The following is a 17,445-nucleotide window of genomic DNA, read 5'->3' as shown; positions in this document are numbered from 1 at the left end:
AATCAAGATGGTCATCTTTAATATGCATAATAAGATGGACGATTCTCATGGCTGACAAAATGACTGACTATACAACCATAGTGTTCTGACTGTCTAAACTCTACTAAGAATTCTATACTTTACTATGATATTGTTTTCTTGATCTTTGTCTTTCTTTCCTTCATGACTTCATATTTTCACATCTACTATAATTACACTAGAGCATCTCACTTTCAACCCCAGGGAATATCAAAATGGTGTATTCAAAAATTGAATAGACCTCCCAAATAGAAATCACACGAAACATCTTGAGACCAAGAGATTTGTCTTTCTGACTCAACATAATGGCTTAACAGTATGTTCTGGTGAATGATATTTTCAAGCCAGATAGCCAAGTCTCGGCGCTAATTCTGAGATGGAAAATTTACTCACTCTGTTATCAGAAACTAGAATGTACAAAGGAATCTTTACTATAAATGATCTACATGTATTTTGATACACACATGAATATACGGATGAATCAGCAGTTATCAAAAAACTTGTCAAGTGGCAATCCCATTCTTCAACAGCTGAGAACAATGCCTATTCATAACCTGATTTCACTGTAGTCCATAATAAATCATCGATTTCTGGAGGGTGTTGTGCATGTGTGTGGGCGAAACTCCCACTACCTTCCTCACACAATGCAAACATAAATCATTATACCACGCCTTGTTGTACAAAAAAATATGGAATTTATACCTTGGTCATTCTAAGTCATGGCAATGTGCATTTTATGTCACGACAACCCTTGGCCGTACATTATCGGTTCTGCTGTGTTCAAAATATGAGTCAAAACATTCAAAACTGCCACAACATTCCATTCTTTTTCCTTGGTAATATTGGCGATGGTATAATTATGTTATTCCCCAATATTTTTCTTCATTCAGCCACAAAATACTTGTGACCTAAGGGTTCTGCTAGCGACTCATAGTCATGTCATGTAATCTCTCATCAGTCTGAGTATCATATCCTTGGCTGGACAAAGAAAAATATTGGGAAATAATATCTAACACTTTGATAGCATACATGGATGTGTATAAAATAAAATATCTATTTATATACCTGGTCCTCTTTCTAAGACTAGCTCCTCATCTTCCTCAGCTAATGGCGTCCAATCTGCAATTGCTGATACATATCTACTCAGAAAAAAATGGTCCTCAACAAGATCTCTGAAACAAAACAAATCACGGCTTATTTACTTATAGACACAAAAAAGTCACCTGACTTGGTGATACTCTTTCACAGTTTTACTAAATTGTCTTTTGTAATGGAACAGCTAGTCCTATCTCAATATAGTGCTCCCTCTTCTGTTACAAAAGAGAAACCACTCAACATAAAAGTGTGAACTGACAGACCAGAAATGTCAAGTCCATGGTAATTTTTCTCAATTAGTATTTGGTCTATATTGGGGGTATGTTTTCCTGAACCCCTATTTACAAAACACTTCCTTGGCAACTTTTCTTATATAGTCTAGATGCTACACATGGTATTGAATAATCTCTTCAAAGAGATGTTGAGATCGATGCACGGATAGCAACAGACTAAGTTTTCCAGGCCTACACAAACTGTTCAAGTCACATTGACGCTATCAATGGTGATATCACTACTGCTTTCACCTATATGGAACACAATTTTATTTAAAACAACATACCTTGTTAGCAAAGCTGGTTGTTCTTTCAACTGTTGTCGTAATTCCTTCTCTTGTTCTTCATTGAGGTACAGTACACCATCATATATAAACTGACAAAGAAATTTGTAATTTATCTACTTTTATCATATCTTGGTGAAAATCATCATTTATCACAGTGACTGAAATTTAGGACCTTTGGTATATCAAATGGTTAATACAAACGTATGATATCATTCAGACGAAGGGAAGTAGCCCCCCTCCCCACCCCCATTTATAAGGCAGCTAGACAGTTAAATGTATGATTACGATTATGAGCTGAAGCATCAACATGTAAAGACATGCATGCTTTTCTCTCTTTTCTCAACCCATTATTCTCAAACTCAAAACTCAACTCAAACTCTTTTTTCTCCCTTTTTTTTTTAGCTGACCACCATTTTAAGGACGAGTTACGATGTGACACATAAAAATAAACAGGATCACTGTAACAAAGACAATAAAGTCTACATGTACTTAACAACAAGTCATGTTGTACTCTCAATATGTCAAACTTCTACCCAAATTAATCATCTCCCACCCGTAGTGGCTTAATTTACTTCTTATTAGTGTCTATCATGAGTTTGCAAGTCTGTCACACTCAATGACACTACGTGCCAATACTCACTTTCCCTTGGCACACAAGGACACTCAATACACAGTGGACCCCTATTCCACTAACTATAATTGAAGTAAACATACAAATAGACATTCTTCTTATGAGGTTAAATATACCTGGGGGAATTTTCTCATAAAAATCACACTACTACAAATATTTGTACTCTTTTGCCCATAAAATCCAACTACTGTTCCTGCAGGTATATTTGACACTTTTGATGTATGATGATAAGTCATGCCACGTCCTTCCAAACACATACGAGATAAATCGTGTTTTGGATGGAGTCTAAAACTTAAGAAAACCTTTTTGATTAATTGATTTCCATTGATCCCCAATTTATTGATTGGTTCATGATTGATTAAAATCTTCATTTAGAACACAATAAATACAATGTTTAAGTCTGGGAAAGTCCAGGGACATTGAGCAATTTTCCAGAGTACATCTTAATCTATGTAAGGATGGTGAAGGTCTCAGTAAAATGTTATTATGATCCTAGGATCCATATGTTGTGTTGAAACCCAGATAACAAAGTGTTGAATGGGAATCTACTACTGAATGAAATAATGTTCTTGTGGCTATACTGTCAGATTATTGGGGGAAAAAAGAACATTATATGCAATAATTTTATACATCTGGGAGGAAACTAGTCCCGGAAACTAGTCAAAGAAAGTCCATGTCAGACAATCAAGATATCTGCTAACATGCTGTCACACTCTGACCAATAATTTAAAAAGGTTTTTCAACTGCATTTCTTTGAACATTAAAAAAAAATGCAGTTGGTCTTTTTTTCTTGAAGGAAAATAAACAGAATTCAGCAAAACCCATGAATACGTTTAAGCTGTCGAGGACTGGGCTTGAGCTTTATACTCTATATACAACATCTCTACAAGTATATAAGCATTCTTGTGAGATGATACTCAGACTGGTGAGAGATTAACATGATTTTGAAGAAGCCAATATCCTGATCTCCTTACAGAAAAGGGTGACCTGAACTTTTGAAGATGGAATATATTCTGTTTCTTCCTTTTACGAAGTTTGACCTGCACCTATTTCGGAGTTGGTCCTGTACTTTAATTCCCTATTATGTATTACCAGCAAATTAAATAATGCTCTGCAATCTTTTAAATTTGTATAAATTGAAAACTTATAACGTGGTAATTACAAAGTAAGTTAGTTTTTACTCACCTTGTTGAAATCAAAATTGTGTCTACACAGGAACTCTAAACTTGATGCCTGCAAATAAAACAAGAATGCTGAGATCGTTAAAATCGCCAGCAGTCACTGGCAACTAAAGAATGTCAAGTATACTGTTTGCAATTACAGCTATTAAAAGCACATTAGTAGCATATTACACAATATTACTATAAAGTTTATTTGCAATTCCCATAAATTAGCTGTTTATTCCTTTTTTATCTTCACATTCCCCTAGCCTAGAACCCAGTGGGTTTTTTGGTTCATGCCTTCTTCATATTATAAATGACCATGCTATCTGTCAAATGCCAATCAGCTTTCTTTATTTACCGTCGAGGTGCTCGATAAATCACATTATCATATCATAGCATATAACATCATATTATATCATATCATAGCATATCATATATCATATATCATATCATATCATATTATATCATATCATATCATTATATCATATATTATATCGCATATCATATCATATCATATCATATATATCATATCATATTACACCATCTCACTTCACATATCACATCACACCATACCACATTGCATCACCTCACATCACCTCACATCATATCACACACCATACCACATTGCATCACACCGCATCGCATCGCATCACAATCATATCACCTCACATCACATGACATCACATCACACAATACCACACCAAACCACATCACCTCACATCACATCGCATCACATCATACCACATGACATCGCATCACACCGTACCATACCATACCATACCACATCACATCATACCATATCATCATGCTGATTACATTTTTTGTAGTGAAGACAGGGTTTGTACTTGGTCCATTTAATCTGGTTTATCACACATGATAACTACAATCATGTATCACCACTAAAGAAAATAATCCTAAATGAGGCAAGCATACCTGACAGGAGAATAGTACATCCACAGTAGAACAGGCAATTGGAAAAAGATAAAAGTTATACGTGTAGGCCTCATACCTGCAAAAAATAAAAAATCATATTTTTAGTATTCACAATTTCATTATAATATTTCTATATTTCAACAAGTGAAAACAATAGACGCTATCTGAATTATAAAATTATCAGAAATGCAATTTTAATAGATTTTTAATTTAATAATTACTGGTAGGTAAATTGTATGACATTATATGTACAAACCGTAGCAAAAATATTGAATATGTAACCTGTTGTATACGAAATGTATAATTTTTTGAACAATCATAATTTTTTTCACATATGGCTTGTCACGAAATTATCCATGCAGCAGTAAGGTTTCAACGTGTCTGTGACATTGCAATATTGGGTGTTTCCTGTTTTATCTGTAAAGTATCATAAAGTTTAGCTGATTGTATTTTACAATCACAATGTATAGTAAGTGTATTGTATAAGATAGCTGAACAGTATGTTATGCAGTTGATTATATCGCTAACAAAAGGACATGGCCTGTTGCTGTACCTTCGGCCTTCCATAGTAACACTGCATGGTGACGCCTAAGGGATAATTGCACAATGTCGCACAAGCTCAATAAACAAACTTCATTCGTTTAGTACAAAACCCCCTCCCTCGGCCCTCCACCTATAAAGCAAACATTCACAAGTGCGACATCGACAAGTTTATATTTGATGTAAACAATGATGAAAATTGAAATTGAAAATTGTCACACCACCACGATCAATGCAATGTAAAAACATGATGGTAAAACATGTAAATACGACCAGAAACCCATGCACTGTACACATTGGAAGTAAATTTTAATCAACTTTATATATCAACTTCTCAGTAGTAAATGTAGAACCTGTTATCAATGAAGGCATGAAATTTTTTAAAATTTGGTTAGAAGCTTGAAAATAAAGTTTGGCAATCACATTGACACCCCACCCCCTGGAAGTATTACCAGACCCCCTCTCCTGTTGCTGGGTTTTCCAAATGTAAACACTGAGGAATTATTGTTCTGATGAGAACAAGATTTCTCCCAATTGGTGTGAAGTGCTATGCTAACAAAGTACCATCATACACAGTATAAAAAAGTCTATTATTGCCACAGACAGTATTGTTCTCTATACATTGCATACATGAGTTGAGACGTGACGGAAGATATATTTTGAACATGTTCTGTTCAGTTATCATTGTGTATGATATCATTGGCTTGAACCGAATAGTATGACGTCCTCACACTGGGACACAAACTTAAGAATTTCTTTGTGTACGAGATCTAGGTTGCTAACCATGAAACGAGTGCATATACGAGGGCATTGGTCTTCATATTTTACAGCATTGTCAGAGTGCAATGAAGTAATTTCAAGGTCTGTGAGACATTTTGCGTGTCATACATCTCGACATGTAGTCTTGCACGTACCAGTGGGAGATCATTCATGTAAAACTAAAAAGTACTTTCTGCTTTGTGGTATTAAAAAAAAGGTTGGCTAACAAGGTCTGGGTGTGGCCCACTTACTATTTTATTCTGATGATATTGATATACTACACAAAACACCATACACCTCTCTCAATTGTTGGACATACAGGTACCAAATTTGCCAAAGACATGGTAGTTCTCCACACACAAAACATCATATAACACTCTCCACTAGACATGCAGGTATTCAAATTTGCAAAAGACATGGTTGTGCGCCAAACACCTCTTCTACACAAAACATTATACACCACTCTTGACTGTTGGACATACAGGTATCAAATTTGCCAAAGACATTGTTGTCTGCCAAATACCTCTTATAAAATATACAATCATAATATAATATACAGGTTTGAAAATTAATTACTAGTATATAAGCAATCAGTTAATTGAAATTAGCTAAATCATATGCAAAATATAGATATTGGTATATTTTTACTTTCAATGCAGTCAAAAATGTTTTCCCCTAGTTGCACTCACCCTGTCCAAAACATATAGGGCCATAGGGTTGTCCCTGAATGTACATCATTTTTTGGTTCAGAATACAATGTAACAGCATGGTGCTTTTAGTGAAGAAACCACAACAACAATAATGAAAATTCTAACAAAAATGTCACTAAAACCTTAGGTCCTAGTTTCTCTTTGATACATTGAAGGGTTGCTAGGTGTCGCCACGTAAAATTGAGTGGTAGCACTTGAGATTAATAACTGTATTAGAAATAGTTTGTTAGCTGTCAGAGGCATATAGCTTCCCTGGGGTAGATTCCTTCCTTAGATGTCAGGAATGAAATGAAAGTGAAATACATTAATGGAGTCAACTTAGATTTTCATTTTCTTATGACTAAATTTATAATTGACTCTGAAAAAATTTGTGTCATAATCTTTTCATTGGGTAGTCTTGACAAGACTATATTATCTGATGTGTCGCTCAGCCCTCACCGGCCTCCTCTCTCCTGTCATGCTGTACCTCACAGAGTAAGTCTTGACCACTTTGGGCGGTTTATTGGTACTGGTAGTTTCATAATCACTACAATTTCCTTTTCATCACAAAAGTAATTTTAACACCAGCTCAGAATCAAACAAAATTGTTTTCATTTCATGTTAAAGAATGGTCAATTTTCAGATATATAGCAGCCAGTATTGAGAAGTCAGAAAACAATTATTTAAGATAACATTGATATACAGAGTATAATTTCCTGATATTCACATTTAATTGACAATTTGAGTAATTAATCGTTTTAGTTTTCAAAAACACCCTGGATATCTGTCATTTTAACTATAATAACTGTAATTCTCAATGACACTATAGACAGGACATTGTTTATCAATATACCCATGATTACACCCATATCATGATAAAGTTACAATTTACACTTACATTATAACTCATGTATGTTGTCACATGTTATAATCTACTGGTCTGTATTAAGTGTTTTTTCAGAATGCACTTTACAAAGTGCTTCATTTTAGTATGACACTTTATATGCTCTCAACATGTATACCCCTATCACTACGCTGTAAATCTGTCATCATAAAGTAGGGAATAATGATTTTAACCATGTACACGATGGTGAGTGAGAAAAATCCAGTTGTGTTATGTACTAGTACTACTAGTTTCCATTGGCAACTGGTTACAACACAGCGCAATGCAATGCAATGTATCAAACACAACAATGCAATGCAACACCACACCACACCACACCACACCACACCACACAACACAACACAACACAACACAACACAACACAACACAACACATGTAATGTAACACAAAACAACACAGAACAAGTACAACATAATGCAACATAATATGTACGACGTAAAACACAACCTAACTGTCCATACATAGCCTTCACTGTCAAGAAATAAGCCCTTCAAGCTATTGACATTGATTCTTTGATACACACTCTTGATTGAAATGAAAACACATCAACAGATTAGACTATTTACAATTAGTGTAGTTCAATATCAGATAACATGGCCAGCAATAGAGAGCAATTATAATACATGTTAAGAACTAAATTGGCATGTTTACATGTCAGAGTAGTTCATTGATACATGTAAAGTGATATTAAATACATGTAAGGTGTTAAGGTTAACAGATTAAAATGTTGACACATGCATATTATACATGTACATGTAGTTCAATGTCAGTATGCAGAAGGGTATTAGAGGACAGTATAAGTCAAGTACTGTTAGAATAACAGATTATGATGTTGACATGTATAGTGTAAAAATGCAATACTAAAACAAGTAATACATGTAAAATATTGAGGTTAACAGATTACAATGTTTACATGTTTAATAGTGTGATTCAGTAAATATACAGTTATACTAATACAAGCAATGGATGTAAAGTACAAAATGTAAAAAAGGTTATCAGGGCGGTCAATTTTAACTGACTGGGTATTGCAGTGTTTTTGAATTGAACATGGGTTCTCTCAAATTGATCACAGTCCCCCCCTCCCCATTCTGATGATTAAGGCCATTTTCCAAAATGACCCCCTCCTTCCACCCACTGCAAGTGATGTTCTCCAAAAGGACCCCCACACTTCTTTTATGATTCATGTATGTCTGTGTGTATTGGTATACTTTTCTTTGTTGACATGTTTATTTGTTGTAAACAAGATTATCAATTATAAGCCTGGGACCCACTGATATGATAGTACCAAATCAATGAATCAATGACTGCCATTATTTCAAGACTTTCTAAGTAAAACCTATAAATTTCATTTTGATGTTGTCCACTGTGATAACTACAATGATACATTTATATTAATTTACTCTTGGAAAAAAAATTGCGGTCAAGGTGTCCAAAAATTGTTGTTGGGACCAATTCCTCCAGTGCCCCCCCCCCCCAAATCATATGGTTTACTCCTTACTGTAACTATAGCTATCATCACTTGTTTCTAACATAGTCTGTCAATGTAACTAGAGATATGACGAGTTATACCACCCTATGTATCAGAATTACCATTTCTTTGCCAAGAATAGCCTGATTAGGGGTGGCTGCACACAGGGCATAGCTTACAGTCAATATTACTGATATAGAAGAGTTACAAACAAGTCTTTACTGAAGACAGAAATGTTAAATCCACACTTTTCAGAAATGTCAAAGTGAAGGGAAATCTTGCATCACACTCTTCAAAATATTCACAAACTTTTCAGCAAACTTTATAGTATACATGTATGAGGAAAAGTTTTCTGATGAAACTTATATGTAAATCTTGATGCACATTGAATTGAAATGTTTTTGGGGTATTTTACCAAATTTGTCGGTAAATTGGCACGTCATCATCTAGTGCTACCCAGGGCATCAAATCTTATGATCTCTCTGTGGTCACAGATGATTCGATACCATGTTAGCACTTCAATACAAAACTGGGTCTGCAAAGATGTAAGACTCTCCTACACACACAAAGCCCCCTCAGATGATCAAACAACACCTCGTCAACAAAATTCACCTGCCAAGTGTTGGTACATACATTTCATCAAGTGTACAAGGCTATAAAAAAAAATTCACCATTGTGAGACTGTGAGAAAGTTTCTGTTTAAGTAAAGTCTGAGGTCAGAGGTCACACAGTGCTCACAACACAGTTTGATCAACAGTCAACTGGTTTTAACCTTTCTGTGTGTGTTGTTGGCCTGGTCTGATCAAAGAGTGAAATTCTAGACATCTTGGTACACAATCACAAAAATGAAAACCGTCAGAAGCAAGTAATTATATCGACTACTACTTAATAACAAAGCCAAAAGTCTGATACTTTTGCACTGCATCTTATAACAGACTATTCTTCAGAAGCATTTAGGCATGACTTCCAACATCTAAATTTGTTTTGTTACGACAACAAAAACTCCAGCAGTTTTTCTATCTACTTACCGAATACTTTCCTAGACAATTAATGTCCTAAATAAAGTAAAAGTGAGAGTTGTGAATATTATAAGCACATGTCAGAACTCAATAAACACAGGTTTGATTGCTGCAGTAAAATGTCATTCTACATGTAACAGTTGAAAGTATTTACATACAAAACAAAGTAGTCTGGAGGTGTAAAATCGTAACGATACCGTATAGGGAATAGCACAGACTACGTACAAAGGGGCCACACTGAAAACATGTCATTGACTGTTTATTTAACATTTTGACTACAGAGACTATAGGCTAAGTAGGACATCATAAGATTGTTGTACCCTTAAAATAGTTTTGTCAAGACACAAACTTAAGCTATGTATTATAGTATAGGTACAGCAAATGGATGGTTGGTAGCCATGGTGATGAGGTTGATGATAATCAAGATAATCCAGTGTAAACCAGTAAAAGTGTAAACACTGGAAGTTCCCCCCTCCCACAAAAAAAACAACACACACACACACACACACACATACACATATCTCTGCAAGGAGTCTACACACATAAAACACATTGGTCTTTCTCTAGGTATGAACACAAAGATGGGTTTCTGAAAAAAATTTCTTTTATTAAAACACAAAAACACTTTAATATAAAACACTTATAAAACAAAACAAAAAAAATCTAAAAATTAAAAAAAAAATCCATTGCAGCCTTTTATAAGCATATAGCATTCACATTGCAACATCTATCCTACCAGGTCCCAATTATACAGCTGGGTTGACTGAGGCACAGTCATGGTTCAAATCTTGCCCCAGGACTTTAGCCACTCAGTTAACAAACGGCATCAATGGGGCTCAAATCTGCAACCTGCAGCTTCAAGAAAGAGGGACAGGATCAGCCAATCACAAAGGGACACGTCCCTGTAGATTTCATAATTGACTTGGATGTATCTATTAGTTGGGTTATAGCCTTGACTACATAAAATCATAATCTCAATTTGGGTTTAAATACAAACCATGAGCAAAATTCCAAGTTTTTGTGGCGAGGATGGTCAAAATCCATCAACACGGAGGTCTCAGCTAAGCTCTCTCAAAATCGTAATCTAAATTTGGGTTTGAATACAAACCATTAGCAAAATTCCAAGCATTTGTGGCAAAGACATGGTCAAAATCCACTGGCATGAAGGTCTCAGCTAAGCTCTCTTCAAACAAGTGTAATCTTCCAATGCCAATGAATAAATTCTGCAAATTAAGTCATTGTCACAAACAACAGTAGTTTCTATATACAACTATGAATCTATGTTAATCAGTTCATTATCCAGGATTAAACTTTAGCTAGATCCGTGTTTTCCTCTGAAATAGGGTTACCATTCAAGATGTCATTTACATCCATGTGCTACAAAAAAACATTGCCTTTCTATTCAATGTATTCACATAACTTCAGTACATACTATACAGGTTTTTTTTTTCAATCTTACTGAGTCTACATGAACACACCATTACAATTCTCTCCGATGCTAAAGTATGACCAATTGAGAACTTCCCAACCTCGAAAATCCGAGGTTAGTTAATATGCTAAGCTGGTAGAAATGTGTTAATTGGCCTCATCATCTATATCAACAGAAATAAAGAAGTGTCGGGTATTTGCATAATCTTCTTTTCCATCTTTTCATTGTATGCATGGTGCGCTCAGACCACTATAGAAAGTTGTCTTGCTGCTAGACGTTCGGGCTTTCTCCCGATGAAGTTCGCCGTGATGACGAACGCCCATCCTTGTCGTATTGTAAATTCGGAATAACACCTGAGGTCTAGCAGCTAGACTAGGACATGAGTAGTTGTGGCCAGATTCATAGGAAGTATTTATAGTAGGAGCACAGAAACTTCAAAGGCTTATTTATTCTTTATTGTTTAGTATAATGTCGTAGCGTTATTTTACAAATTGTGACGCGAACTTGGCCGCTTTATAATGAACACGCAGGACAATAGCCACCTTAGCTCTGAAATATGATTTGAGAACTCTCTGTCAGCAGTTGTGTCGCAGTTCTCTGAGTGCACATTTCCAAACTTTGACCCGTCTTTTTTACACCTGACCCCATGAAGACGCGACATTACACAAATATCCATTATCGGATAAAATCTAATTTTAGACTCTAGGTTAGATGCTTGCTCTGATTCACTTTTTATGATATTATCCTATAAAAAGTACTCTGTACGTGCGAAGAGTAATATTAGAGTCTAAAATTCGATTTTGTTGGCGTCTGTCAAATCTCTACCTAGTCTTGCTGCTAGATGTTCGTGTTTTCTTTCGATACTAATTACTATAAGCGAACGTAGTTCGCAGTGAGGGCTTGCCTTGGATGTTCCATCCTCGATAGCGATGTTCGGTCGTGTTTCATTTGTATCGGAAGAACATCCGAGGTCTAGCAGATAGACTAATCGCTACCATGAAAAGAGGCCAATGGTTTGCGTGATGTTGAAAATAAAACGCCCATATGATTATTATATTGAAACGGCTTAGTGAATACACACAACTAGCACTATAAACGGAGATGTGTTCCAACTCAGACTCAGACCACTAATGAATATTTTCAGTGATCTGAGGTTACACAGACATGGAACACAAAATTGCAGTCCCGTGCTTTTATAATGTTTTGCACTCGCAAATCCGTGATCAAAGAATGTACACTTGCTATTGAATCCAGGATGAATAAAGTTTAAACGTTGTAAACCTTTCTCGAATATATTCTGACAGTGATGTTGAATTTGAGGGAAAATTCTGTTTGACAATAGAATAGACTAGCCAAGATTACTGACTACATAGCTCTTCAATGTAAGTGTGAGCAGTGAAGTGAAAACAGCTAGTGTACTTCCCGTTTCTCGGACAAGGCAACATTATATCGCCCTTCACATGCTATTGTTTGTAATTGATAAACAAAAGGCGTTCTATGGAATATCATATCCCTTCATGTCTTCGTCGCTAAAATTAACAGAGACGAGAAAATGACGGAAATGCAAGTTATCGAACATTCAGGACAAACACCTTTTTCAGTTAGAAAAACATCCCTTTTTGAAATGGAGATTAGTCCCCAGCATCATTTTGTTCACAAACCTGCGAAGAGGCCTTGATTGACACAACATTGTACAGTCATGGACACAGTCTATCTGAGAGACATTCCTTACTGTTCACAAATATAGACATTTCTACTAGGCTACATCCATTTCGTAGGGTCTATGATCCATCTCAGACCGGTTGACCACTAGTGGTCTGAGGGTCCATGTCGACCTGCTTGCGTACGGAGTAAGTCGCCTACAGTTGTGAAACCTGGGCTTACCTGAAATGCTAGTAACTAAAGATTTAACGCATCTGTGTTCAAATATCAGCAATAAATCGACTATTTAGTAATTTTACCTCGCCTTGGCTACAAAAGTACTAGTCCCAGTCCGGAGGACCAGAAATCCCGGAATCATAAGTTCAATCGTAAAATTTATGCCCAAGTGGACGCCCGATCAAATGTGGCGGAGTTTGTAAGGCGGGACTTTGAAATCAGTCGGAACTGGAAAAGTTCCGATTTCGACACTTTTTGTGATCGTACCAGCGACTACTATCGTCAAAAAGATGCAAAATGAGTACATATTCGACCGATTTCTAATATTTGATAGCTTTATAAAAAAAAAAATTATATGTAATTATTTTGTTATTGGTGCGAAAGTATTTTGTTTTCGCACTCGCTATAGGACGGTTACTTTTCGTAGGACGGTGTTGAGCGAAACGCGTGCACCGTCTGCAAGCAGGACTGTGATCCATGGTACAACATCTGAGCACAGGCAAGGAACACAGTTTCTTGTCTGTGATCTGAGGTACAACTACTGACCATTATCGGATTGAGAGGTGTCAACGAGTTCCAGCAAGATGCTTAGTTTAGACAAACAAGTTTTATTTACACATAGCCCCAAAGCATAGGCTGGTGGCGTTATTCACCATATGGGTACAGGTGTAAGAAGGTGCTAAAAGGTGTTACTTTTAGCATCAGCAGAATTGTAATGTATCTTTGGAAGTCATACATTGAATTCTGACATTCATGATTTTAGGACTATATAGCTATTTTTTCTAACTTTCAATCTTACCTCTCTAGAAACACACTATCTTTGGAAGTCATTCTTTGAATCCGGACATTCACGATTTTAGAACTATATAGTATATAGCTATTTTTGCTCAAGAATCAACCCAAACTTCATGGAGGAATGTTCCATTCATGATTGAACAATACAAGTGTTGAACTTTTACTGCCAATTTAAAGTTACTTGTTATCCCAAGTTGAGTTTAATGACTAAATCTTACAATGTTTTCACAAACTCTGTCCTATATATTTCATATTAATGGGAACACTGGTACATTTTGCGACAGTGACCCAACGTCTTCTTTTTTCACAAAGTTTTACTCTTAGAGCCCAATGTTACGAGGGAAAAATCTAATAAAATATATATTGTTATTTACATTCTCATATCAACTTTGACAGGGAACTGCTTTCAAAACTATTGGATCTGAGCATTGCTTTTAAAACCAGTGGAACTGAGATTACTTTTAAAACTCGTGGAACTGAGATAGATGTTTGCTGTTGTGTTTTACCTCATTATTGCAATATCACCCCCGAAACCTACAACCCTGTATGCTGGTGTGAGTATGGTATATGATTATATTTATTTCATATCTGGTTAGAAAACTAATTTCCTGACAATTAAACTATTATATAGTACAATGTAATATAACACTACATTACATAACATGTTATTAATATCAATTCCTCATTTAGCCTAAAATGTCACTGATCTCATCAATTCACAACAATGAACATCATAATTGGATCATACTAAATGCTATCAATGCTAACAATTCAACCCTCATCATGTTTGGATAATTATCCAATTATTCATTGTGACTAAACCTCTCTAAAAACCACAGACGTCCATCAATGTCTTCCTTGAACTCCATATCACCTCCCCTACTCTCAAACCCCGAAGTAACTAATCCCAGAAACTTGATATACTGTTTTGACTGGTGAACAATTTTTTTTTTCAAGCCAGATACTAGATAGATAGCCAAATCTCTGGGTTACCAAGTAACTTACACTTTCAAATAATAACAAATGTCAACAGTTGAACTAGCAGTTGCAATCAATTTTAGACCACTTTTTATTCCTATGCATTGTGATCCAAAAACATCAAAAACTTTACAACATCAAACTACCATCCATGTCTGCCTTGAACCACTTTTATCAAAGTCTCCACTAAACCAAAAAGTACTTTTTGTCACATATTTTCAAACCAATGCCTATTTACTAGAGTCAATCCATTTCAAACCAAAACACCTGTCAGTCTACCACTCTTTAAACCATCAAGTGTCTTTTATGTAGCTGCCAAAGAATCAAACCACTATGTTGTATACATCAAGAACTTGCCAATAAAATTTTTCAATATCTACCATCCATTTAAATGTTACCATACTGATGTATCAAGAATTTCATTTTGGCATTGTACGGGTGCCTGTTCAGAGCCACAATAATACAATATTTGTATCATTATGCATCTGAGATCAATTCAAATCATCAATAGATTTTGCATACAGTCCTGAGTCCACTACCATTTAACCACATACAAGTTTCTACCTTTTATTTTTAAAATGTTATGTTATGCACTGAAACTACACCAAATATCTGTTGTACATGTACCAGTACACACATTTACATATTTCAAACTTCAAAATGTACATTACTACATCATGGTAGTCCAGACATTCTTCGAATTACACCTGTCTGCCTTGTACATGGTTGTACCAGATTCTACAACTCTCAAACATTTACCATCAAATACATACATTGTGCTGTCAGTCCACAAGTACTGAACCACAAGTGTCATGGAATCTACCACTTAAACCACAAGTGCCTGCCTTGTGCCAGAATCGACCACCCCAAACCACAAAGAAATGTTTGTATTGTACAAACTAAATGCCATTTATTTCAAACGACAACAAATATCTGCCCTGTATAGCCTACCACTGTAGTACATATGTACCAGCTAGTAAGCAATGTTTTCCACTTCACTGAACATTACCCTTTCTGTTGGTTAGCCAAGAAGATCAATTTCTATGATGTAAATGTGCGTGTCTGTCTGTGCCCATAAGGGAATGGTGTATGCACATTTAGTATACCCAAAACACATAATTTAGTCACAGTATATATAAAGTTCAAAGCAATAACAATCAGATTCACTAAGGCTAATAGTGAAAGGGGGAGTCATTGAATTACCTTCTTGTGGATAAGATAATAATGCCTTGCCCCTAGGAAATGTGGAGTTGTATTGAATTTACATAGTAGATAAACACACGTTAACTAATGTCAGTTGTTTTCAATAAAACCTAGAAATCCCACAACCTTAAAATGGCCTTAGGAGAATCCTGAGGTGAAATCCTAGGGTGGAACCCACTACTACAATGTCTGAAGATATGAGGCAAGCCCTGATTATATTAGGCAAAAGTGTATGGTGAAACCCATTACTTTTAAAGTCCTTGGCGAGAACCCTAGAGCACCTGACAAGCACAAATACACACTGTCAGCCAACAATCATACATGGAGTAATTATACTGAATTTTTTATTCCTGAAGATTTACTGTTTCTAATATATATTATCTACATGTCTCAATCATGTGGCCTACAGGTAAATTTACTGTGCTAATTGGTAGATAAAGTACAGCCACCCACTGACGCAAACATTGGACTGTGGAATGCTACACATATACTACGTGTATAGCCCACAGAAGAAAAGAAAGAATTTCTAGAGCGTCACATCTACCTTTGTTACAATTTCATTGATGGGGTTTACTTATTGCATTTTGATAAGTACTCAACTGACTCGTTAACATTCTTCTGTGTAAGCATAAAAGTTCTACATGTATTGCTTTTTGAGTTTTCATTAGTCCCACAACAGATTCTCGTTAGCAATCTACCATGTACAGATAAAGTTCTATACATTGTATACTAATCTTTCAAGTTCTGATATTTTAATTTTTAGGTACTTAAATGATTCTGATTAACTACTGTGTATGGATCAATGTGCCCTCTAATGATAGCCGAATTCTGTTGTTGTATTTCTTGTGAATCACACCACATAGTAAGAGATAGGGGAACACTAAATTTTGGTGAATCACTAGAAATTGTGTGCATCAGTGGTATGTCATATTGGCTTAGAAGGCATACTGGTAGGGATATATGCTGTATTTAAAATCCAATACATCATAATACTCACTTTTACTTTTCTTTAACTTAAAGAAAATTGAACAAAAATGGCCTGTGGACAAATAAATCTCAGTGTTTTTTCATTCACTCTTACTTATTTTTTGTACTCTGAATTTGAAGAATGACTCAGAAATGACACAGGTCAGATACTGAATGAAATGGAAACAGCCCAATGAATTGTTTTCATACCAGTTGCTTGGTACATACAGAATTGTACTGCAATAGAGAGAACTGCTGTCAGATATGCTGGCTGTTTGAAAGTTGTATCATACGGCTATAATCTGCAGGTTGTAGTTGTCCTTCGGTGTACTGCATTTTACTGTAACATAGTGAGTCAGCATAATAATTATATATTTGTGAGTCATTTGAGTATAACTTGTTGTGATGTCGATGAAAG

The 17,445-nt window shown here is 35.5% G+C and overlaps 1 protein-coding gene across 2 annotated transcripts in view; it reads right to left on the bottom strand.

The window, feature by feature from the left end:
* The window catches only part of LOC144449417 (poly(A)-specific ribonuclease PNLDC1-like), a 78,966-nt gene that overhangs the window by 28,984 nt on the left and 32,537 nt on the right, over window positions 1-17,445 (bottom strand). The window contains exons 4-7 of one of the 2 annotated variants that reach the window (XM_078139948.1): window positions 4,400-4,475; window positions 3,489-3,536; window positions 1,666-1,761; window positions 1,084-1,177 (exon numbers count right to left, since the gene is read on the bottom strand). In XM_078139948.1, the coding sequence (XP_077996074.1) occupies window positions 1,084-1,177; window positions 1,666-1,761; window positions 3,489-3,536; window positions 4,400-4,475 (314 nt within the window). Of the gene's footprint in view, window positions 1-1,083; window positions 1,191-1,665; window positions 1,762-3,488; window positions 3,537-4,399; window positions 4,476-17,445 lie in introns of both variants that reach the window. The other variant, XM_078139947.1, reaches the window with a different exon arrangement.

This window comes from Glandiceps talaboti, chromosome 18 (assembly GCF_964340395.1).
Source record: "Glandiceps talaboti chromosome 18, keGlaTala1.1, whole genome shotgun sequence".
NCBI classification, from domain to species: Eukaryota; Metazoa; Hemichordata; class Enteropneusta; family Spengelidae; genus Glandiceps; species Glandiceps talaboti.
This window is presented reverse-complemented; position numbering and strand designations above follow the sequence as displayed.